Raw genomic sequence first — 24,121 nt, 5'->3', positions numbered from 1 at the left:
TGGCCTTGGAGAATGTGCATATCTCAACTGATTGACTTCCACCTGAACTCCCATTCAAGCAACCCAAATACTTGTTTCCATTTCTGACTCCAAACTTTTGCTAGAGGCTACGATTTCTAGAAATTCTCAGTTCTGCTGAAGAGGCCAGAAAATAACACTTTGACAGAAAATGCTATTCAAGCACACAAGTGTTTGAAGAAGGGTCACTCCCATCGTTTTCCAACCTGGGCCTTAATGTCCATGGGAGATACATTGCTGTAATTCTATCAACAACTATGGTTAATAGCATGACAACATGGAGCAAGACCTCCCCGCTTTCTGGTTGTTAAATGAAATACAATTGTCCTCCACATTAGAAGCTTTTCTGTATTATGAAGCACCTTCAGATGTTTGGGGCCAGTTGAACTAATGAATTCTCTTTTTACTGTTATGCTGGTTGTTTTTTATGAGACGTACTGGTTTTATATTATGTTTCATAGTCTTTTAGTATAATACTGTATATTGTCCTGTGAACCTTCTAGTTGAAAGGTGGATTCTAAAAACAATAAATAAACAATTTAGCAGAAATTTTCTAAGGCAGCATGGTGGAATAGCACAAGTCCCCATCTCTTGATCAGTGGGCTGAAGTGTATTCATACAGGGTGGGCATTCCTCTTGATTTAATTGAGGAATTTAGAGCACACCCTTATTTTAAAAATAGATCTCAGAGCAGGTTACACTAAAAACATCATAAACAATAAGACCAAACACATCAACTTCGGTATAACACATCAACAAGATCAGCACATCCATAAGGAAAGGCTACCTCTACTTAAGCAAAAACCTGAGTGAATAGATGATCTCTATGTGCATCATAAAATGCAATAAAATAAAATGTACTGAAGATAGAGGTTAAAACTGAACTATACAAAATACATTTTGGAGGTTTCCATCAATAATCAGGTAATAGATCTTATTCTAATTGCCCCTGCTAATTTTTTTTGCAGTTTTTGCTGTCACCTGATCATCTTGATCTGCTAGAAAAAAGGACACAGTAGCAAATGTTGAGCGCCCAGGCATGGACAATAGTAGAGGAGTAAGAACCTCACTCTTCAAATCTTTATAAAGGGTGCAAGCCAGAAGCACATGAGCCACTGACTCAATACTGCCATCTCCACAGGGGTATAACTGTTTTTCCAGCGGAATTTTTTGAAATCGACCCTCATGTACACCTGAAGGCAGTATATCAATCTTGCAAAAGTGAAAGCGCACCTGTATTTTGGAATGGTTAAATTTTGAAAATTGGGTTCCAAAGTGTCAAATCGACTGGGTGGAAAATAATCATACAATGGACAAAATTTCCTTATTGTGGCTAAATTATTCTGTCGCTCAATATAATATAGGCACTGTCTAATTACCGTATTTTTTACTCTATAAGACTCACTTTTCCCCTCTTAAAAAGTAAGGGGAAATGTGTGTGCGTCTTATGGAGTGAATGCAGGCTGCGCAGCTATCCCAGAAGCTAGAACAGCAAGAGGGATTGCTGCTTTCACTGCGCAACAATCCCTCTGGCTTCTGAGATTCAGAATATTTTTTTTCTTGTTTTCCTCCTCCAAAAACTAGGTGCGTTTTATGGTCTGGTGCGTCTTATAGAGCAAAAAATACAGTAAATTATTTGCTTTACAGAAGCCCAGTGTTAATAACTGTTGTGGTGATAAACCAGAAAAGTAAAGCTTTTGGTTGACAATTTTAGTCCAAGCGCTCTCATGGCAATCTTGCGAGACTAAGAGTTGTAGACTAGTGGGGTTTAAATTTAAAGGTAAAGGTAAAGGGACCCCTGACCATTAGGTCCAGTCGTGGCCGACTCTGGGGTTGCGGCTCTCATCTCGCTTTATTGGCCGAGGGAGCCGGCATACAGCTTCTGGGTCATGTGGCCAGCGTGACTAAGCCACCTCTGGTACTATCAAGTAGTAGTACTCCTCTATTCTCCCTGAGTCAGATCACACCTAGAGTTGTGTGCCTAGTTAGGTGTGCCACAATTCAAGAAGGGTATTGACAAGCTGGAACATATGGTGAGGAGGCCAACCAAGAAAATCAAGGGTCTGGAAACCAAGCCTTATGAAGAACGGTTGATAAGAGGAGACTGAAAGGAGATATGCTAGCCAGCTTCAAATATCTAAAGGGCTGTCACATGGAGGATGCAGCAAGCTTGTTTTTTCCTGCTCTGAAGCGTAGGACCCATACCAATGGATTCAAGTTACAAGAAAGGAGATTCCAACCAAACATCAGGAATAACTTTCAGGTAGTTTGACAGTGTTCCACTGTTTGACAGTGGAAAACACACCTTTGAAAGGTGGCGGACTCTCGTTCCTTGGAGATGTTTAAGCAGAGGTTGCATGGTTTTTTTAGTTGCAATTCCTACATTGCATAGGATTGGACTACATGACCCCATGGTCCCTTCCAACTCTACAATTCTCTGATTCTAGGATATGTGACGAAGCCATCAAAAAAACTAAAAAGTCAAACAGTGCTCTAAGCAATGGGGACCATTTTCCCTAGCAGACTCCTTCCCCCAGTACAGACCAAGACCTTCTGATGAAATCCAACTAGTCGTCTAAGGACCAGTGGATTGTCCCTTGGTGAGAGCAGATGAGCAGACTTCTTTGGTGGCAGCACTGGTCCTTAGGAATGACCTCCCTCAGGTGGGCTGAGAGGTAGACACAGCAACCAGCTTCAAGCACCTCTTAAAGTCATATATATTTGCACAAGTTTTCCTAGACACTGATTCCCAGTTTTATTTTTTTGTTTATGTACTGCTCCATTTTACCTATTTTATACGGCTCTGCTCTTTTTATTTAGCTTTTAAGAAGTCTTATTTGAATGCTGTTATTGTATTCTTATATGAAGTTCATTATTTTTCTGGTTATACTTTATGTAAACTGCTCAGAAATTTCTTTTTATACTGAGCAGTATAAGAAATGTATGATTATATAACCTTTCAATAACTACAAGTAACTTGAGTTCCCACACTCAGTTGTGAGTATTCAAGTCCTGAGTAACGAAGCAATGTTACATGCATGTGTGAACTCTAAGAATCCTATGTGAATCCTAGGATCCTAGGTTTTACACCTGCCATTTCATATATCGTTGAAGTACCAAGTGCAATAAATAAAATAAAGTATATACACATCCTAGTTTCTTTCCATTCAAATATAGCATCCCTGTCTTTTGAATTCTCTTTTTTTATTACGGTATTTTATTTGCTAATACTCTACTTGACCTGCTGAATGAAAACAAGATTAATCTCTTGAGGCTTGTAAAAAAGCTTTCAAAATAAATTATAAATAACATTGCTCATGTGCCAATCGGTGGCTAAAGGGGAGAGAGGAGCAAAAGTGCAGTACTTAAGTTTTGTCTCTGCTATGAATGAATTATTCAAATAGAGCAGAAAACTGGTAAAATATTCAAATGCAACTTTCTGAAGCAATTTGAGTGAGTTCTCTCTCTCCAATTACGACATCAAAGAATCCACACTGAAAAGCATAGCAAGGATCTAGATAGTGAACTCCTGCACCCAGTGATGTTTTTGATGTTTAAAAAAATATAAATCACATTTTATGAAGTTTGGAAATTAGATATCTAAGGATGCTTTATACACAGCTTTTGAAGGGGTGAAAAATGAGGTGCCAGTACAAAATGGCTACCATGGGCAAGCAAAAAAAGAGGTGACAATACTCCATTCCAGTGATTTCCATCCCTTAAAAAAGGACCTCTTGAGAGGGATGGCACCTCTTTTCCTTTCCCACCTCCTGTGCTGTACGCTAGAGGGCTCAGATTTGGGGCTGGTTGTCAGTCTTGAACCTGAGCATTTTATTGCTCCATGGCAGGATAAAGGATTCTCGGAAGGTGGCGAAAGGGAAATAAATATGTCCTTTCTTCTTTCCTTCCTTCTCAATATCCTTGTAAATAGAACAGAGAGTAGAAATGTGAAGAGTGGGGGACAACAAATAAGATTGGGGTCAAATGGTTCCTGGTCTTCTTTTTCCCTCTGATGGTTTTATTTCTTTTTCCCAGTGGAAAAAGTTGGAAAGTTGGAAATCTGGAGGGATTTGTAATCTTATTTTATCTTTTAGAATAATAGATGAAAGGGGTTTTAAAAAAACAAAACAGAACAAAATTGTTTTCGATACCTTTTACTTCTACAAAACGGATTCTAATAACAAGGGTTTCTAGTAACATTGTAAAATAATATATAGTACAAGGTAATTTAAATACCCATATGCTATAGACTGCTCCTCCATAAACAACAACGTATATGTCAGTTTCACATGTGATCATTCTATCCATTTTCTCAATTAACATGTAATTTCTTCCCCCAAAGTTCCAAACAAAATTCTTACTGAAAAAAGCACTGATGGGGTATTTAATATTATCTTTTTTTTAACAATCCAAGTCATCACTCCAAGCAGCTAGAGAGCTGCTGCCTCTGTTTGCACTACACACATTCAAAATAGGGCCGCAAATTCCTCTGGAACAAAGAGATGCAAGGATGTTGCTGTCCCTCCCAGGGATAAAGTAAGGGAAAAACATGGCTGCCTCCATTTGTAGCCTCTAACAACTTACTTGTAAATATATACATTTGTAAAAATTAATTAAAAGTAACCTCCAGACCACCTTGTCAAATCTGTTCAAGGGCAGATTCCGGAAGATAAATATGTTCCTATATACACATTAATCCAGAAGGTGTGGATCCGGTGGGCTGCAATGGAATGTGTACTGAGAAAATTCCTCAAGCTTCCTTAATGTGCTTGCTACTCCATCTCTAACTCTGGATATATCATATTTTTCCATGTATAAGACTAGGTTTTTTCCCTAAAAAATAATGTAAAAAATTAGGGGGCGTCTTATACATGGGGGCGTCTTATAGATGGAAAAATACGGTATTTGCTGCTGTGCTATACTAGGGCTTATATATAACCCCCCATTTACACAGGGGTTGCGTTACTAGGCACCACATGTGTCAGTCGGATGTGCATAAGTCCGCCCCGCCCCCTTGCCGTGCCAAAATGGTGTGCGCATCAGTGGTCGCACATGTGCCCATCGCATGCAAATAGGGATTTGCCTGTACAGTATACCATTTTTTGACCCAAAGGTCTCCAAAGCAGTGGAAAACATATCAACATGAAAGAAAAATGCCATAAATAAATCAAAATACCCATAAATCACACTGGATATGTGTTAGGAACTCCAGCAACCCCTGCAGCAAGAAACAAAAAAGCACCAATCCAGCCACCCCTCTCTCTCTAGCACACCTGGGGTGTCTCTCCTGCCTCTCACACAGGTTCCACTAACAGAAACCACTTCTGTTTCGTATTGCAGCCAACCAGCCAACAAAATACTCCTTAACTCCACATTACAATAACCAGAGCCTGGAGAGAAAAGAAAAACAAGCCCAGCAAGGAATAGTTGGGTGATGGGCAGGATCCACAAGAACATCTCCACTAGCTGATAATTAACATTCCATACAACTCAACAGGTTTCATTTTATTTTTTAAGTCGGCAAAACTCAAAAGGGGCATGGCACTCTCTGGGGTCATGCTGTCGAGGTTGCTCCACTGCATCATGTCAGCTGGCTGCTATACAGCAGCCTTCCTCAACCTCAGCCCTCCAGATGCTTTGAGACTACAATTCCCAGCATCCTTGACCACTGGGTCCTGCTAGCTAGGGATCATGGGAGTTGTAGGCCAAAAACATCTGGAGGGCTGGGGTTGAGGAAGGCTGCTTTACAGCTGAGTAGGTCCAATCCTGAAGAGCGTCACAGCTGCCCAGAACACCCTCACTGCCTTGCCAAGGAGCTGGTCTTTGCCACAGGTGCTTCTCAACTAGGCAAGCAAGGTTACTGGGTGGTGGAAGGTAATTTGTAATTATTTTGCTTGAATAAACTGAGCACTTATTTAAGAAGTAGAGCAAAACAATGCCCTTTTCAATTACGGGGTCAGAGTGGCCACAATTGAAAACCTGATGATAATTCTTTCCCCCTCTCTCACAGTCCTCCTAAAACAAAACTTGAAATAACAGTGGATCCTCATTATTATTATTATTAATTATTAGAATTATATACCAAATCCTTCCCAGCCGCTCCACAATTCATGCTACCTGTTCAAGAAGATAGTCTGAGGGCGGGAGGTGGCAGCTCTGAGATGTGGAACACTCACTTTCTCTATCCACAATGAACCACAACAGAAAACCAAAGTGCAGCAAAATTCTTATGCATTTATATGTTGCACGTGGGCTTATTGCAGGATCTACAGCATATTTCTAATACCTAGTTTTCTCTGGTTTATCTATAAAAAAGTTGAACTATGTAAATCTTAAGCACTTAGCTCAAGTATTAATTGAGAGCGTGGGATGACTCCTCACCCAAGCAAGGACTTTTCCTCGTGTGACGCTGCCTAACCAGTAAGAGGGAAGATTTATGGCCTGATACTCACCACTTGACTCTTCTTGCATCACTGCTTGGTTCTTCAATTATATGCATGCATCTGGTTGTAAAATTAAACGTTACAAATGCTAACAAGTGTTACAAGTGTCCTGTTTATCACTTTTAAAAATTCCATGCATACTTGATAGTGCTTTTTGGCGATATTTGATTGTGAACATGGAAAAGAGGAAGCACTAAAAGTGGTATTTGCCATAAGTATCTCTTGGGAAGAGGCCCATCTAGATCACTCCAGTTTGTAAACAGCATGATGAATAATAATTGATATTTCCACCTTCTCTTGTGAACTAGAACAGTCTCAGCCACAGCTGAATGCAATAAGGCGATGGGGTAAGAAACTGCAATTCCTCTAGTAATCTCTACTTCTGGACTATAGTAGGCTTTGTAGAATCTTAGCTATTGGACTGAAGCAGAGCTCTTCAGAACATTTCAACTTTCTTGGAAATTAATTAAGGTATTGCTGTACGTGTCAAGATTATCATTCATATACACAGAGCCGTAATATTTAAACTTGAATGTTCAGTCTGCAAATACTTTAGATGCCTTTGTTTTTAGCATAGTTTAAGTTTATGAGCAAAATAAATAGAGTGATTTAAACACACTATGATGTTCTCAATTCCAGTTATATTCTGGGTCCCATCCCAGTGGTTAAGGCACTGTGAGCATGTCATGGTCAGAGGGCAGCGTCAAAGCTCCCAGTATTGTACTTTCAAAACATTTCAGTATATTTCTTTAAAATATGGATAATTATATGTGTATGTGAGATGGTGTTTGTTGATATATTTCTATGCATACACATTCATGTGTTGTGTGAGAGAAAGACATAGAGCATTTTCACCTCTTTTTCCTTTATGCTTTGGGGGCCATCTCAATTTATGAACCAGAGGTGGGCCTTCAGACTAAAAACTTCAGCCCACGTTTTCTGGATTTCTCACTCTCTTGTCAGACTAAGGGCACAAACTATGTGTTTCAGAGTGTACCTCTGTAAATAATACTGGTGCCATCCTGCAAGGTGATATGTAACTGAAAACATATCATTTTGAGAATATTCATCATTTCATGCAAAACACATATAATAACTTAAGAGGTCACCATCTTAAGATGATCCAGCCAAAAGTGAAAATGAAGAAAGACACAAATTTATAAATGCTAATAGGGAGTTGTAGATTGCATAGCATAAAGTTTAAATATAAAAATGATGTTCTAACCTAACCCACCCAGGCCCAAAAAGCCCAAAACAAGCAGACTTAACATGGATGCCTGTGACTTTTTTTTAATCACTATTTTTCTGCACTGAAAAGAGATTAAATAAAGGAATCATGTATTTCAGATTGGTGAATTATAGCTAACCTCCAACAGATCCATATTAGAGATTACATGTTGTCACAAATTAGAACATAGCTAAAAGCAGATTTGGTAGTTCATGTCACATAGAAATAGGGAAATGCTTTTCAACACCATGCAAATATTTTTCTGTCCCTAGGCTGCAAATACTTCATTTTCCTAAGCCAACTTCCTCTCCTGATGGGCTCTAACTACTTCATTATCTCATTTCAGATACCTCAAGTTTCCTCCCCCAGCTGGAACAGTGTTTACAGTGTGCACTGATTTCTGTCTGCAAATGTAATTGTTCCTTTGCTAATGCTAGCTACAATTATAGCAACGTGTGTCACTCAGTGGTGAGGCATGCAGATATTTTAGTCCTCCGGAGGGTAACTTCCTCAGTCTGCGATGGCAAAATTTAGAGATTTTTTAACAATAATTATTTTATTTAAATTGTATTTAGTTTTTACATTTGAAAAGACCAGCTCAAAATTGATCTAAGCTGTGCCAGTTTAAAGTGCAAGTGAAAGCTAAAATGAAAACATAAACAACAATAATTCATACTATCTTTTGCATTCCCTTGTTTCATAAAAACAGTAATTAACAAAAACCACCACCAAAGTTATGCTACCATTTGAAAGCAGTAAGGAGAAAAATTAGGAATGTTAAAAGTGATTTTTAAGAGCCCTATGAACAACCTTTAATCTTTCATCTGTTGTTTTCTCTTTACAAGATATTTTCAGAAAGGCAAAGAGCCTGATTAATATCTAGAAATCACTCAAATAAAAGGAATTAACTGAAGCTTACCTGTACTGGAATGTCATGTTTGTAATTTTTATCTTTATTTCTTCTCCATGTCGAATTTCTCCAGTCATTTCAAAGAGTTTGTTAGCCATTTTCTCATAAACTTTGGCATTCCTTTTAGTTTGTTTCAATTCATCAAAAAATTCTTCCCAAACCAGCATTAAGCCCCTCATTTCTGCATCAGTCCAGTTCCTGGCCCTCCTGTGCTTCTCAGTCTGAGAAGAAACAATATAACTGGGAATTTCTGCAGCAGCCATTCCTGATTGACCTAAAAGGGTTTTAAAAGAGAACACTTAATATAGATTTCAGTTTTTAGTTTAGGATTTTGCAGTGCAAGGCATGCATATGAAGCTACAGGATTTGAATGACAACAGAACACATGAAACCTCTTTGCAACAGCTTGAAGCTTGAGTGCACAAAATGGGGCCTACATCTGACAGGCAGGAATTTAGTTAAAAGCTTTTAAACAGAGAAACGTCATTTTGATGTCACGTTTCCATAGCAACAGAGCAACTGCATAAGCTACAACAACAAAAACCTTTTAACTGAAAGCCAAAGAATCAGGACAAAGTTGACAGGCCATCAATATTAAAGCTTTTAAACACTTTAGGTTTAACAAAAACAACAACAACAAAAGATCTATGCAGCCTTTGAGAAGCTACTTTTAAGTTTTTACTTGTTTTTAGATTTTTTCCCCCTTACCTTTTAGGCAATCTGCTGCAAGCAGGGGGTCATGGCTGCCTGAATGAGCTTTTAAGTTGTGCCTTGACAGATTCACTAGGATGAGGGAAAGACGTGTACACAAAAAAGACCCCTTTACAACAATTGTGTCTAAAAAGTCTCACACCTTTGTGGAAGCACAGTTAGCATCTGAAGTATACAACAGCAGCACTGAAAACAGTTAAGCAGCTAAAATGGTGCCAGATTCCTATTTCAGGAACATGCACACAGATTTGTGTTTACATATGTGTGTGCAAGGGAGAGAGAACCAGAGGCCGATTTGGGCTCCAAGATGCTTGTCTGCTGCTAAGCTAACCCTTCCAGCAGCCCTGTCAGCATGAATTTGCATTTTGTAGGTTCAAATTACCACATATGTATTTGCAATCCGAACAGTTTCAATGCTGTTTGGAGTCTTTTATTCAGCCGTGTGCTGCAGCCTCAGGACTGCAGCGGAGGCATTTTAAATCTGCCTTATGGTGAACCCATAAAGATTATTTACTGTGCAAAAGCAACTGGGAATGGGGAGAACGGCATGAGGATTAAAAACTCTAAATAAATTGCTGTTTTTATGTTGTAGTTTTCTTCATATAGGAGGCTAGATCTTGTTCCCTGTTATAATAGCAAGGCAGCATCTCATTTCCCAAAGCACCATTCCAGAGTCTGCGCTGTGGCAAACATGATGGACTCAGCTCTGGTTTTAAGGTCCAGGCACTTTATCCAGTGAAGCAATGCTGACGGCTAATGCACAGCGCATTAATTCTCTGTATTAGAAAGGAAACTACCGTTCACATTTTGAAAGATAGCAGTGGGATGAAAAAAATGTGTGTGTATTCATTTTTAAGACAGCAATACAGACCTCAGTGCTGGGCGTTTCCTAGAGATTAATGGCAAGCAGAAAATAATGTACTCCATAGGCTGTTAATCCCCAGGAAAGGTTCTCACGTGCTTTAGTCCATACTTAAGTATCCTATACACTAATTACATGCTCAATCTGAACAAGCTGAAAAGCACAGGATCCTGAAGGAAGGGGAGGTCGCAAAATGCCTTTTTCAAGGCACAAACCTCCTGTCCTGTTCTATTCCTTGTTAATGGCATTTCCCCCTGCACTGTAGCGCTTTAATATAAGGAAGTCAGAATTAGGATTCCCTAGAGAAAAAGGTTTAAATGCTGTTCGAATAAAGAGCACAATGAACTTTATTGATGAGTCACAGGTTCCTATAGAAGAATCTGGCACTCAAAAGGCACCTTTGGAGCAGCTACTGTCAGTGGTCCTGTGCAGAAGAACCCTTTCAAGGCTGGCAGAGCACCGTATGCTGGCTGGTGTGTGTGTGTGTGTGTATGCGCGCGCGCGCGTGTGTGTGTGTGCATATCATGGAGACCCAGTTGGGAGGCGTCATGTGACCAGGTGACAGATGGCAGCCAAGAGGAGGATTAAGTAGAAGCAGGGTCTCCTTTTCATTCTGTGTGTGCATTTCAGACTTTCCAAGCATTGCCTCAGGAAGCACCAATGAGAACATCCAAATTTAACTGTGGCTGGCTTGGAGAAAACATTGGGAGGTTTTTTTCAGGCCACTGTTGTGTATTTCTATCCAAATAAGGCATGAGTTGGGTTGGGAAGGATTTGTATCCGCATCTTCTCGCAATTTAGCCAAAGGTATGTGAATGCCAGGGACGCAGGTGGCGCTGTGGGTTAAAGCCTCAGCGCCTAGGGCTTGCCGATCGAAAGGTCGGCGGTTCGAATCCCTGCGGCGGGGTGCGCTCCCGCTGCTCGGTCCCAGCGCCTGCCAACCTAGCAGTTCGAAAGCACCTCCGGGTGCAAGTAGATAAATAGGGACCGCTTACCAGCGGGAAGGTAAACGGCGTTTCCGTGTGCGGCTCTGGCTCTGGCCAGAGCAGCGATGTCACGCTGGCCACGTGACCCGGAAGTGTCTCCGGACAGCGCTGGCCCCTGGCCTCTTAAGTGAGATGGGCGCACAACCCCAGAGTCTGTCAAGACAGGCCCGTACGGGCAGGGGTACCTTTACCTTTTTATGTGAATGCCAGCATGTGTCTGAACCCCAAATGTAAATATGCATTCCTCCCAAACTGCATGGGTTTGGATTCCACCAGAATTGCAAAGTGGCTTACAGAAGAATATCTACGTATAGGCAGGACTTCTCAAAGTGTGGGCTGCAGACCACCAGTGGCCCATGAGCTTCGTTCTACAGGACTGCCTCTCCTGGTATGCCCCGCGGAGGACCTTACGGTCCACAAATGACAGCACTTTGGAGGTCCCAGGTCTCAAGGTGGTTAGATTGGTCTCAACTAGGGCCAGGGACTTTTCAGTACTGGCCATGACTTGGTGGAACGCTCTGTCATAAGAGACTAGGGCCCTGCGGGACTTGACATCTTTCCGCAGGGCCTGCAAGACAGAGCTGTTCCGCCTGGCCTATGGTTTGGACTCAGTCTGACCCTTCTGTTTCCCTCCCCTTACAGTTTTGATTTATGGGCTACTTTTAAAATGAGGCTGCATTTTAAATTGCATTTTAGCCTGTATTTTAAATTGTTTTTCCCCCCTATTATGCTTTTATTGTAATTTTACTGGTGTTTGACACCCTGAGCCTGGCTCTGGCTGGGGAGGGCGGAGTATAAATATATTATTATTATTATTATTATTATTATTATTATTATTATTATTAATTATGGTGATTCTGCAGAGTGGTATAGCTACACGTGAGAGAAGAGCTGTGTTTGTGTATTAAGAGCAGCTGGCACAATTGCCACGTGTGTGGGAAGAATTGTGGTTACAGCAGCTGCTCCGTTCTTATCCTGTGGGCCACCCAGCAGGTGAGCAGAACAAACTGGAAGTGGAAGCTGGTGGCAAGATGGTGGAAGCTCCCAAGTGAGGAAAAGGAGCACTTGAAAGGAGCAGAGAGTCAAAACACGTGGAAGAAGGAAGCCGTGAGAAAGACAGGAAGAAACTAAGAGCAAGTGCATGCAAAAGAAATGCTTTGGAATATTTCCTCATTTATTTCAGATAAAATGTAGCACCCTGCTTGTGGTTAACACTTAGCTGGAATGAAATATTCAACGCAGCAATAGAGAAATTAAAATAATAATTTATTTGTCAGACAAATAAATATGAGGCACAGTGGTATATGGTTACCAAGCTCTGGCCTGGCCTCCTGCCATTCTGGCCAGCACTTATATTTCCTTAATCCAGCCCCCTTGCTCCTCCTGTGGCTGCCTCTGTCCAATCAGCCTGGTTGAAATTCCTATTGGCTATTTGCTAGAACCAATCACAAAAGATACACCCATTTGCTCTTGCCCTTTTATGGGAATCAAAAAGCTATATATTCTTCTATCTATAAATGACAAATAAGTAGTAATATATCTTACATGTGTCTCAACAAGGAATCTTAATTACCAGCTCACCTCTTGCCCTCCTTGCCCTATTGCCTTCCAAAACAGATGGTTAATCTTGAATTTTTATCTTAAACATATGTCAAGGATTTTGAGTTCACATCAACATTGAGAGATCTCCTTCATTTGAAGGTTTCTAAACAAAAGGCCTGACAACCATATATCAGGAGTGCTCGATGGCGTCTCCTGTCTGGCAAGGGGGGCTGGTGGCTGACTTAATTTCAGGATAGTTACAACTCTTACAACTATATGAAATAAGAATCTAGCATTTCTTAAATCCTTTGCATAATTATATTTAAGCTAATATATTTAATACATAAATAACCTTTTAAAAGGAAAAGAAATCTTAAAAGGATCTTAGTTTAAGAAAGAAACAGCTTTAGAAAAGACTTCCCAAAAATGTTCTGTTTCTGCCAGCCAGACCAGTTGCTTTTTCACTGCTCTTGACCTTTTTAACCTTAGGAAGAAGATATGGCTCATTTTACTATTTATCCACCCTTAATTTGTAGGGTCAGTGTAACCTTGGCTCTCAGCCTGTAATTCCCTTTTTACGACTTTGAGAATTGTTTTCTGCTATAAATCAGGGGGCCCCTTTGTCTAGGAGAAAAACATTGCCAAGGTTCTTAGGCAACTGGTCTTCTGCCTGGCATGAAACATTTGAAGATCTTTAAGCTCATTTTTAAAATACAAGCCCTGATTAAACATATAAGCTTTGATAAAAATGCAGGCTTATGATTAGATGCCTCAAAACCATGAGACTTTTTGCTGATTGGAGAACATGCTGATTTTTGCACGGCTAAAATCCGGTTTTCTACTCTGGCAATAACAAAGTAAGGTTACTGAACGCTACATTCAAAGGCCTAGTTTGCACATTACATTAAATAGAGCTGAAAACAAACTGTAGTGTGAATGAGTTCTCACTCCACTCCTTTCTTGCTGGTTCTGCGCTGCCAGGAAGCAAATGACATCTGAACCCGCATTTGTGGTTTCCCCCAAGCAAACCACAAGACCAGATGCAGACATCAAAACCCAGACTTGAGTCCTGGTGGTGTGGCAGGAGTGAGCTGTGTGGCAGCACTGTGAATCAGTACAATGTGCATTCACGTGAAACCACCACTTGTTTTCAGCTATGGTTTATATGACAGTGCTGGTCCACTTGTTTATAAGTTATTTAGAGGAGTAAGGAATATGATGGTTGAAATGGTTCCTACTCTGTGAAATATCTACACAAACAAATCACAGATAAATCAGAATTGTGAAAAGTAGGAGAGGTTTGGAATAAATATTTAGAGAGACCAATTATTTACTTGCTATGTTTATATACTGCGTTGTGCCAATGAATCCAAGCTACAATCCAAGCTTCCCTGATTACAACAGGGAAAAGAGGATATGAAAACTGTAAACTAAATCCTGACAGGGAGAGAGACAATAGTACTGAGAACAGGGGAACACCTGGTAATGGGGATAATAGCTTCATTGATGCACAAGAAACTGAGATGGTACTCCAAAAACCTACTAAAGAGCAAGAAACTACAAGAAGGAAGCCACCGGAGGGAATGATTAATGGTTTCAGTTGTCTCTATACTAATATTCACATTAAAAATCACCGTTATAGTAAAGTCAAAAGAAAGAACAAATAAGGCAATTATACAATCAAAACAAATCACTTTAAAACAAAGCACACAATAGTCAATTAGGACAAAGAGCAAATAAGAAAGGTTTCTCAGAGCCCACTGTGCAATGTAGAAGTCCACATATTTGAAAGATCAGGGAAAATAAAAAATACTGAAAAAACAGGCGAGCCCTTCTGGAGATAGCATTCCACAATCTGAAATGCCCCTTTCTCTCAAAGCCACCTGCTGTATCTCAGTTGGGGGGGGGGGACATTTGGAGAAGAACCTGGCACGGTGGTCTCAAGGCTATTTATCCACAGTTATAACCCAGCATTTTCTATTTTGCATTATTTTCAAACATAATCTGCTCTATCTGTTAATAGCCCATGTGGGATCTGTACATGTACGAGAGAGTGAAAGATACAATGCCAAATGAAATCCATGACTAAATGTAGGTTTTAAATATTGGTCTGATTCCTTTAATCAGGCACCGCCACCTCACTCTCAGGCCCCCAGTGCAGCCATTTTGTGACTTGTGCCCTTGACATTTTCACCAAGCTCCCAACGCACCTTTGTGAGCCAAGGCAGTAGCCAAGCACCGTGTGAAAACAAATGAAGCTGGCAGACAGACACACAGGACAGAGTTGCTGGAGAATGAGGAGGAAAGGGAGCTTGAAATCATAATATTGCAGAGGATCTAGAAACCTACCGCGGAAAACAGAAGTTGAGCTGAAAAGATCCATTGTCAATGGGCTAGGAGGGCTGGAGAGAAACTGCTTCACTCCTATGTCCTGGCTCAAGCAGGGAAAAGGATTGTTTTGTTTTACCATGGTATTTTCCTACCCTAGTTGCTCTTATGGGTAATTACAAAAATGGTTTTAAAATCTGGGTGGGCTGGGAGGGGTTGTCTAGAAATACAACTATAATAATTGTTTTCTGGTCATAACCATTATTTTGACAAAATAATAAGCACATTTCTTATTGGTTTAAACTTGGTCTGACGCCTTGATTTTCTTTTTTTCTTTTTTATAATTTTTATTAAAGATTTTTTAAATACAACAAACAAAATAAAACATACAAAAATGTCATGTGTCATAACATATTTTCTGATCCTCCTTGGACTTCCTCACATCTCCCGCTCCTACGTTCCAAATTTATAAAAATTAAACCAGCAATTTCTCACCTTATCCCCACCTTAAAATCCATTTTTACAATGTTATATCTTAAATTTTAGATATGTTTATTTCCTCTTCAGTGCATTAAGATTAACCCAATAATTATCTAAAAATTTAGTTTTTTCATAAATTTAACTTAACTTCATAATTCACTTCATTTGTTTCCATGGTGCCCAATAGTTTATGATCAAACATCCTGCTTAACATTCATACAATTTACAATACTTTTGCAAATAAATCTTAAATTTTCTCCAATCTTCTTCCACCGTCTCCTCTCCCAGGTCTCGGATTCTGCCCGTCATCTCGGCCAGTTCCATATAGTCCATCAGTTGCATCTGCCATTCTTCCAGTATGGGTAGATCTTGAGTTTTCCAATGCTTGGCAACGAGTATCCTTGCTGCTGTTGTTGCACACATAAAAAATGTTCGATCCTTCTTTAGTACCCCTTGGCCAACAATACCCAAAAGGAAGGCCTCTGGTTTCTTAAGGAAGGTATACTTAAATACCTTTTTCAGCTCATTATATATCATTTCCCAGAAAGCCTTCACTTTAGGGCAAGTCCACCAAAGGTGAAAGAACGTTCCTTCATTTTCCTTACATTTCCAACACTTATTATCAGACAAGTGGTATATTTTTGCAAGTTTGACTGGGGTCATGTACCATCTGTATATCATTTTCATTACATTTTCTTTCAAAGCATTACATGCAGTGAAATTCAGCCCAGTAGTCCACAATTTTTCCCAGTCCTCAAACATAATATTGTACCCAATGTCCTGTGCCCACTTTATCATAGCCGATTTAACCATTTCATCTTTTGTGTTCCATTTTAACAGCAAGTTATACATTCTTGAAAGTACCTTAGTCTTAGGCTCTAACAGTTCCGTTTCTAACTTCGATTTTTCCACCTGGAATCCTAGCTTTTTATCAAGTTTAAAAACTTCTTTAATCTGAGCATAATGTAACCAATCTCGCACTTTGTCTTTCATTTTCTCCTGACTCTGCAATTTCCAGTTGTCTCCATCTTTTTCTAATATTTCCCAATATTTCGGCCATTTGGCCTCCATATTGAGTCTTTTTCGGGCCTTAGCTTCCAATGGTGAAAGCCACCTTGGAGTTTTGTTTTCCAATAAGTCTTTGTATTTTGTCCAGACATTAAACAATGCTTTTCTGACGATATGGTTCTTGAAATTCCTATTAATCTTAACCTTGTCATACCATAAATATGCATGCCAACCAAACGCATTATCAAAACCTTCCAAATCCAATACATCAGTATTCTCAAGAAGCAGCCAATCTTTTAACCAGCAGAAAGCTGCTGATTCATAATACAGCCTTAAGTCTGGCAGGGCAAAGCCCCTTCTTTCTTTTGCATCAGTTAATATCTTAAACTTAATTCTGGGCTTTTTGCCCTGCCAGACAAATTTGGAAATATCTCTCTGCCACTTCCGGAAACACTCTGTTTTGTCCACAATCTGCAATGTTTGAAATAAAAACAGCATTTTTGGCAATACATTCATCTTTACAGCAGCAATTCGGCCTAACAAGGAAAGTTTCAATCTTGTCCAAGTTTCTAAGTCTCTCTTAATTTCAACCCAACATTTCTCATAATTATCTTTAAATAGACTCAGATTTTTTGCTGTTATGTTCACCCCTAGGTATTTTACTTTTTTGACCACATTTAACTCTGTCTCTTTCTGAAACCGTTCTGACTCTGTAACTGTCAAATTTTTTCCCAACACCTTAGTTTTCTGCTTGTTTAATTTGAATCCCGCTACCCGACCAAACTCTTGAATCAATTGTAGTACTTTTTTCGTACTAGATTCTGGCTCCTGTAGAGTCAAAACTAGGTCATCTGCAAACGCTTTAAGTTTATATTGTTTCTCTCCGACCTCAATCCCTTTAACCAACCGGTCCCCTCTAATCATGTTCAAGAGCACCTCCAGGACCGAAATAAATAACAATGGAGAAATAGGGCAGCCTTGTCGTGTTCCTTTTTCAATTTTGAACTCTTCTGTAATTACATTGTTTACTATCAGTTTAGCCTTTTGTTCTAAATAAATTGCATCTATCCCATTTCCAAAACCCCGTCCCACTCCCATCCCTTCCAAATTTTCCTTCATAAATTTCCAAGAAATATTATCAAAGGCCTTCTCCGCATCGATGAAAATTAACACTGCTTATGTGTTGATATTTGTTTGCAATAGTTCCAAAATATCAATAATGTTCCTTGTATTAGCAAACAAATGTCTACCTGGGAGAAAGCCTGCCTGGTCCTTGTGAATTACTTGGTTCAAAACTTTTTTAAATCGGATAAAGTGCGAGACTGGTTACATTACGCTCAGATTAAAGAAGTTTTTAAAAATGATAAAAAGGTAGGGTTCCAGGTGGAGAAATCGAAGTTGGAAACAGAATTGTTAGAACCAAAGACTAAGGTATTATCAAGAATGTATAACTTGCTGTTAAAATGGAATACACAAGATGAAATGGTTAAATCGGTTATGATAAAGTGGGCTCAGGACATTGGGTATAATATTATGTTTGAGGACTGGGAAAGGTTGTGGACCACTGGGCTGAACTTCACTGCATGTAATGCTCTGAAGGAAAATGTAATGAAAATGATATATAGATGGTACATGACCCCAGTTAAACTTGCCAAAATATACCATTTGTCTGATAATAAATGTTGGAAATGTAAAGAACATGAAGGAACATTCTTTCACCTCTGGTGGACCTGCCCTAAAGTGAAGGCCTTCTGGGAAATGATATATAATGAGTTGAAAAAGGTATTTAAGTATACCTTCACTAAGAAACCAGAGGCCTTCCTTCTGGGTATTGTCGGCCAGAAGGCGCTAAAGAAGGACCGAACATTTTTTATGTATGCAACAACAGCAGCAAGGATACTTATCGCTAAGAGCTGGAAAACTCAAGATCTACCCACACTGGAAGAGTGGCAGATGCAGCTGATGGACTATATGCAACTGGCCGAGATGACTGGTAGAATCCGAGACCTGGGAGAGGAGAGGGTTGAGGAAGACTGGAGGAAATTTAAGATTTATTTACAAAAATATTGTAATTTGGTTGAATGTTAAGAAGGATGCTAGATCATAAATAATTGCCCACCACTGAATTAGATCTGAATTTGATGATAAGTGAGATTAAGGAAAATACAAACTTTTTGGAGAATTGCTAGATTTTATTTAAATGAGCGGAGATAAGATTGCAAACAAGTGGGTAATTTGCTTGGAAAATTTTTTTGTAACGATGTAAGTGCGAGCGGGAGACGTGAGGGAGTCCAAAGAAGTGACGAAATTATGTTATGATATAAGTAATGTTGTTTATTATTTATGCATTTGTATTCAAAAAACTTTAATAAATATGTATTAAAAAAAAAACTTTTTAAAATCTACTTGCTAAAATGTCTGCAAATATTTTGTAATCCACGTTTAAAAGAGAGATGGGGCGGTAGTTCTTAAGTTGAGTCTTTTCAGTTTCGCCTTGATTTTCACCCCTCCTTATCAATTACAATCAGCTGCCTGAGGCCCTAGAAAGTTGCAGAACTCATAGGGCTATTTAGTGGAGTTAGCCAAGAAACAAAGACTTATTCTTGATGATGCAATGAGGACCATGGGAGGGATTAAGTTAGCTGGTTTGCTTGCCTCCTGTACAACATGATGAACCAGCAACATTTTAAAACAATTTTAAAAACAGTTTACAGTACATAAAGTGGCAGATGGGGATACATGAACAAATAAATAAGATTTTAAAATGCCTACCAAAACAACAAAGCTTAAGAGATTGTGAAAACCCATCAAAGGAGTCACTGGATGGATCTCCTGGGGTGGATGCACGCTTGCTTAAGGGATGGGCAGGTTCCTACCCCATAAGTGATGTAAGTTAAAAAGACCTACTAGACTGGGGAGCAAGAACACACTGCTGCCATCACAACCCATATCCTGCCTGTGCTACCACATTTGGCATGTCTGGGGCTCTGCCACCCACTCACCTGAGCATAACAGGCACCAGATTCTGATGATGGGGTGTTCTCCAGGACTCTGTCTCCATTATGGCTGCCATGCATCTGGACATTACCGGGATTTCAAAGGCAGAATTGACATCCAGGGGGGATTCCCCAAAGGCGGCGCTTTGTCCTGGATCTTGGGCAAGTCAATCGAAGAATCGTGTTGCTCCACACCTTAGGGGTTTGTCTTAAAAAGGCTCAACAACTTCTAGGTTTTCCTTAAAAAGAACTCAACAATTTTAGTTGTCCTGGTTTTTACTTTTTGAAATATGGCAACCCTAGACTCTCCATGCTGAGTTTCTCTGCACCTATTGCAAAACAAATTGGCAAGGCCATGAAGCTGGCAGCCCTCTAGTTAGTCATTTTGTCCGTCTGCATAGGACAGTCTGTACATTGCCAGTCCTGCCATGTGTACCTGCTGCAGAACTGCCTGTGGATGAGAGAGGCACAGAGAGAAGGCAGCAGCATTTTAGGGGGTGGAGAAACCCAGTACAAGCACACACAATTCCATCCTATGCAATCTCACACATTTCTATTTTAATTCTGAAATTACATTTCCTACTGTACATTTCTGAAATTACATTGTGAGCCTTTCTTTGCATATTTTGTTTAACACAACATCCAGTCTGAAACAGAGTTCGAAAAAGCTTGCTGACTATTTTGAAACTATTTTGGTTGGTCCTTAAAAAGATCTTACCCTGTTTGATTTTTTAAAAAGAAATTGTAATGGAGCAATGCAGCTGCAAAACATACATCAACAGCCCAATTCACAAAGCCTTATTTTTCTGGCCTTTTTCATTGCAAAGTCATAACTATCTGTTACGTTTTTTAGGGCAGAGGCCTGGATCTTTGGTGGAAAAAATTCAGATAGTGTAGCAGCTTAAATCTTCTAGCTACAGTAGTGCTAATAACAATATCACCAGAGTGGGGTCACATGATATATCCGGCAGCCTTTTGCTTAATTTACCAGTCAGTCTTTACACTGAACCCATTTTCGTTCTGGATGCTTTTTAAAATCTACTTTCCTATTTAGTGAATTACCTGAAAGGCCTTGTCTGTTTTGAAAAGGTGACGGATTTATTTGTGTCCTGCAGCTTCTTTCTGTTCCCTCGCTCTCTCCAGCTGCCCAGTCTGATTTGTGTTACAGCCAGACAGGGCCGTATGCTACGTATGTGTGTCTGCTAGACATTTACTTGCAAATATCTGGGGCCTCTAAATCCGACCAGCAGCCCTGGCTCCCACTGCCCTAGGGAGCAATTATGGTGCTTTGTCTCACCCACAAGCTGTCCCTTCCGCTTGCCTGTGCATCAGCCATAAGGCACTCTGGGACTGGTAGTTCTTCACAGAGTATGCCACATAGTCACCAGCAGTTGGTGTTTCCAGGAGACTGGAGAAGAAACTGACCATCATTGCCCCCCCCCCCCGCCACCCCAAATTTGCCTTTTGCTGCCATCAGCCTCCTCTGGAGTAAGCCTATGAAAGGGGTAGGCAGCCTAAGGCCCGGGGGCCAGATGCGACCCAATCGCCTTCTCAGTTTGGCCCACGGACGGTCCGGGAATCAGCGCGTTTTTACATGAGTAAAATGTGTCCTTTTATTTAAAATGCATCTCTGGGTTACTTGTGGGACCTGCCTGGTGTTTTTACATGAGTAGAATATGTGCTTTATTTAAAATGCATCTCTGGGTTATTTGTGGGGCATAGGAATTCATTCATCCCCCCCCCCCCCGAAGTATAGTCCGGCCCCTTGCTGAAAAAGGTTGCTGACCCCTGGCCTATGGGAACCAGCTGTATGCCATCCCCCCCTCAGAACTGTATGTAAGCCAGGCTCCTTAGCAGTGCCAGAAACATGGTTGTTGATTAACTCTTGTTCTGCTACATATTTATGCCTAGATGTTTTGTTTTGTTTTGCTGAATTTATTCTGGTGTTTGCCAAACTGTTTATTTTCATCATTTTTTAATTTACTGGCATGGCCTGTATTTTGTATATTTGTATTTTCAGTGCTCTGTATTTGGATGTTTTTGAGTGTTTGCTGTAAGCTGCTTTGGGCAAAGCTCGTTGTGGAAAAGTGACATATATGTAAACTCAGTCAAACTCAATAAATCACATAGGAAAGCACAAATCTCTCTCTCTCCCTCTGTTCCGGTTTAACTACAGACCCAACACCCCATTCTGGGGAAGGGGGCAGCAACTCACTGATCAAAATGTTGCTTGTTCTGCTGTAACACAGCTGCAGATTGGCTCCAAGGTATCTCATAATCTTTGGATACAGGCGTCTACTGTAGATATACAATATGGGCTCTGCAATTTATTTATGCTGCAATTTATCTCTTCCCCGTGGCAATGAGGCTGTAGCCCCCTGGATCTTCTGGCCCCAATAAGCATCAGACCCTGCCTGGCTCACATGTCTGGGCTCTGCATGGAAAGAGAGTAATGAGTTGGTGTTAGGGATGGGACCTCCCAATAATTATTGTGTTGCCCTTGACTCCCCACCCCTTTGTGAGGGAAGACGAGGCTGTAGTGACTGAGCCAATACAGTTCTTAATCCTTCACCCCATGTTATGTACTAACCTTGGATCCTAGAACAATAGGCAAGTAGGATCCTAGAATGCAACAACTGATTGGCTTTCAGGAGAAGACCAATCAGGCTCCAGGAAGAAGTTAATTAGCCTATTAGGCTGGTAGGATCGTAGAATGCAACAACTGATTGGCCTGCAAGAAAAGACCAATCAGGAAGGAAGCAGAATCAGCCAATCAGATGGGGCTCATTGTGTAAATAATGTATATAAAAGCCTGAGGTTTGGGGGGGCGCAATTCAATCACTGTGTTACAAGCTGCAATAAAGAGCATGAAATCACTACTAGACTCCGAGTATATTTCACCCCAACAGACCACGAACTATAGCAAATAATTGTTGTTTTACAGATTGTGTTTTTTGGGGAGCACAAGAAACCATGATCCCTGGCTTGGCTGTTAAGTCCGTGATTAGCGGGAAGGAGACAAACAGGAGAGATGAGTTCACATTTAACCATGGTTTACTGAGGCATGAACTGGGCGAGAGTGGCTTAATCTCAAAACAGAAATGTAGCAGAGTGTTATTACTGTATATTAATAAATCAAGTGACTCCATGGCAAAGATCTGAAGACACGATACAGATACTGTGTGCAAAAGGTGTAAATCATTCATAATTGCTTAGAGCAGGCATAGGCAAACTTGGCCCTCCAGCTGTTTCTGGACTACAACTCCCATCATCCCTAGCTAACAGGACCAGTGGTCAGGGATGATGGGAACTGTAGTCCCAAAACAGCTGGAGGGGCAAGTTTGGCCATCACTGCAATAGAGAGTGGCACTATCAGAAGGCGGCCTTGCAAAGTGGAATGCAGAGCAGCTCAGGCACAAAATCATGTACCTCCCAAGTGCCAGCAAAGGAACCAAACTGACTTAGGTCCAGGCCATCTTGTTGAATTGTTTTTTTGTGGTGAGATGGGCAGTAGCGCTCCCCAAGCCTTGTGGAGGGCTAAGGCATTTGGACAGGTTCCATAGCTTATGAAGCATAGCTGTCAACTTTCCCCCTTTTTTAAGGGAAATTTCCTTATTCCAAATAGGATTCCTTGCAAGAAAAGGGGAAAGTTGACAGCTATGTAATATCAAGAGATGCCAAAAAGAGCCCAATGATTACCCTGGAAATCTGGCAAATGATGTCATCACTCCCGCTCTCCTCTTTTTCCAGCAAGCAGGAAACCAGCAGTTCCCATGCCTTTAGTGGACCTATTCTGCAAGTGATAATTAGGTGGGAGGTTTTTAATCAAAATCTGGGTTGAAGAGAAATGGATCCAGAGTTTCTGCAGTAGTAGAGGTTATCAAGGTATGGTGAACTAGCTTGAGAGGGCTGCTAGGTTGGAATGCCAGCCCCCTGCCCAGGGGGAAGGGTGGCAATGTTTAAAAATGATCTTTTAACATTAACAAGTACTGAGTAATTTACAATTTTCAAAATCAAGATAAAGAATGAGAAGGGGATTTTACATCAAGTTTCACGGAATCTCAATTCTATGGGTCATCAGGAAATATTTCATGTGCATCTTGTGCTATTTTTCTATTAAAAAAAACAGAGGTGCTGAAACTCACCCCTTGCCTTCTTATAACAGCAATGGCGCCCACTTGAGAGGCACTGGTGAATTCTGTTGAATTCCGGCTGAAAAAAAGCCCTGTGTGTATCTCTCATTTTCTTGTTCTGGAAGCAAGAGGTGCAAAAGTATAAGCAAGAGGCTTGCTGATGCTGCTTCCACTGGTCTCTGAACTTTATGCTTTCTTATTATCCCCCAGGGTTCCTGCAGGCACAGCTGCATTTCAAGACAGAATAGATGTCAGCAAGGAGGGGGACTCCAGCATGCTTGCTACTGTCTATTTCTGAGACTCTGGTTAGAATTAATTTGCAAGAAAGCTTCCGCAGCAAATCTCAATCTTATCTGGAGAATTTCATAAGTAGGGAGGAGGCAAAGTTATCATCACATGGTCTTTAAACAGACATTGTTTATGTATCCATCTAGAACAGGTGAATTAAATACTTCATAGCTTATAGAAGCATCTTG

At 40.4% G+C, this 24,121-nt stretch overlaps 1 protein-coding gene across 11 annotated transcripts in view; it reads right to left on the bottom strand.

Moving 5' to 3' along the window:
• MSANTD1 (Myb/SANT DNA binding domain containing 1) overlaps positions 1 to 23,849 on the bottom strand; it is a 28,622-nt gene extending 4,773 nt beyond the window's left edge. The window contains exons 1-5 of one of the 11 annotated variants that reach the window (XM_079991737.1): positions 23,658 to 23,849; positions 21,728 to 21,946; positions 19,519 to 19,963; positions 8,609 to 8,873; positions 6,471 to 6,521 (exon numbers count right to left, since the gene is read on the bottom strand). In XM_079991737.1, coding sequence (XP_079847863.1) covers positions 6,471 to 6,521; positions 8,609 to 8,862 — 305 coding nt within the window. In that variant the 5' untranslated portion in view covers positions 8,863 to 8,873; positions 19,519 to 19,963; positions 21,728 to 21,946; positions 23,658 to 23,849. Of the gene's footprint in view, positions 1 to 6,470; positions 6,522 to 8,608; positions 8,874 to 8,991; positions 9,074 to 9,307; positions 9,890 to 10,181; positions 10,544 to 10,570; positions 10,615 to 19,518; positions 19,964 to 20,574; positions 20,978 to 21,727; positions 21,947 to 22,102; positions 22,188 to 23,657 lie in introns of those variants that run through there. The other 10 variants (XM_079991734.1, XM_079991739.1, XM_079991740.1 and 7 more) reach the window with 10 other exon arrangements.
• Positions 23,850 to 24,121: the final 272 nt, after the last annotated feature.

Source organism: Podarcis cretensis (assembly GCF_951804945.1).
Source record: "Podarcis cretensis genome assembly, chromosome: 9".
In the NCBI taxonomy this organism is placed as follows: Eukaryota; Metazoa; Chordata; class Lepidosauria; order Squamata; family Lacertidae; genus Podarcis; species Podarcis cretensis.
Note: the sequence above shows the minus strand (reverse complement) of the source record. Positions and strands in the feature narration are given on the sequence as shown.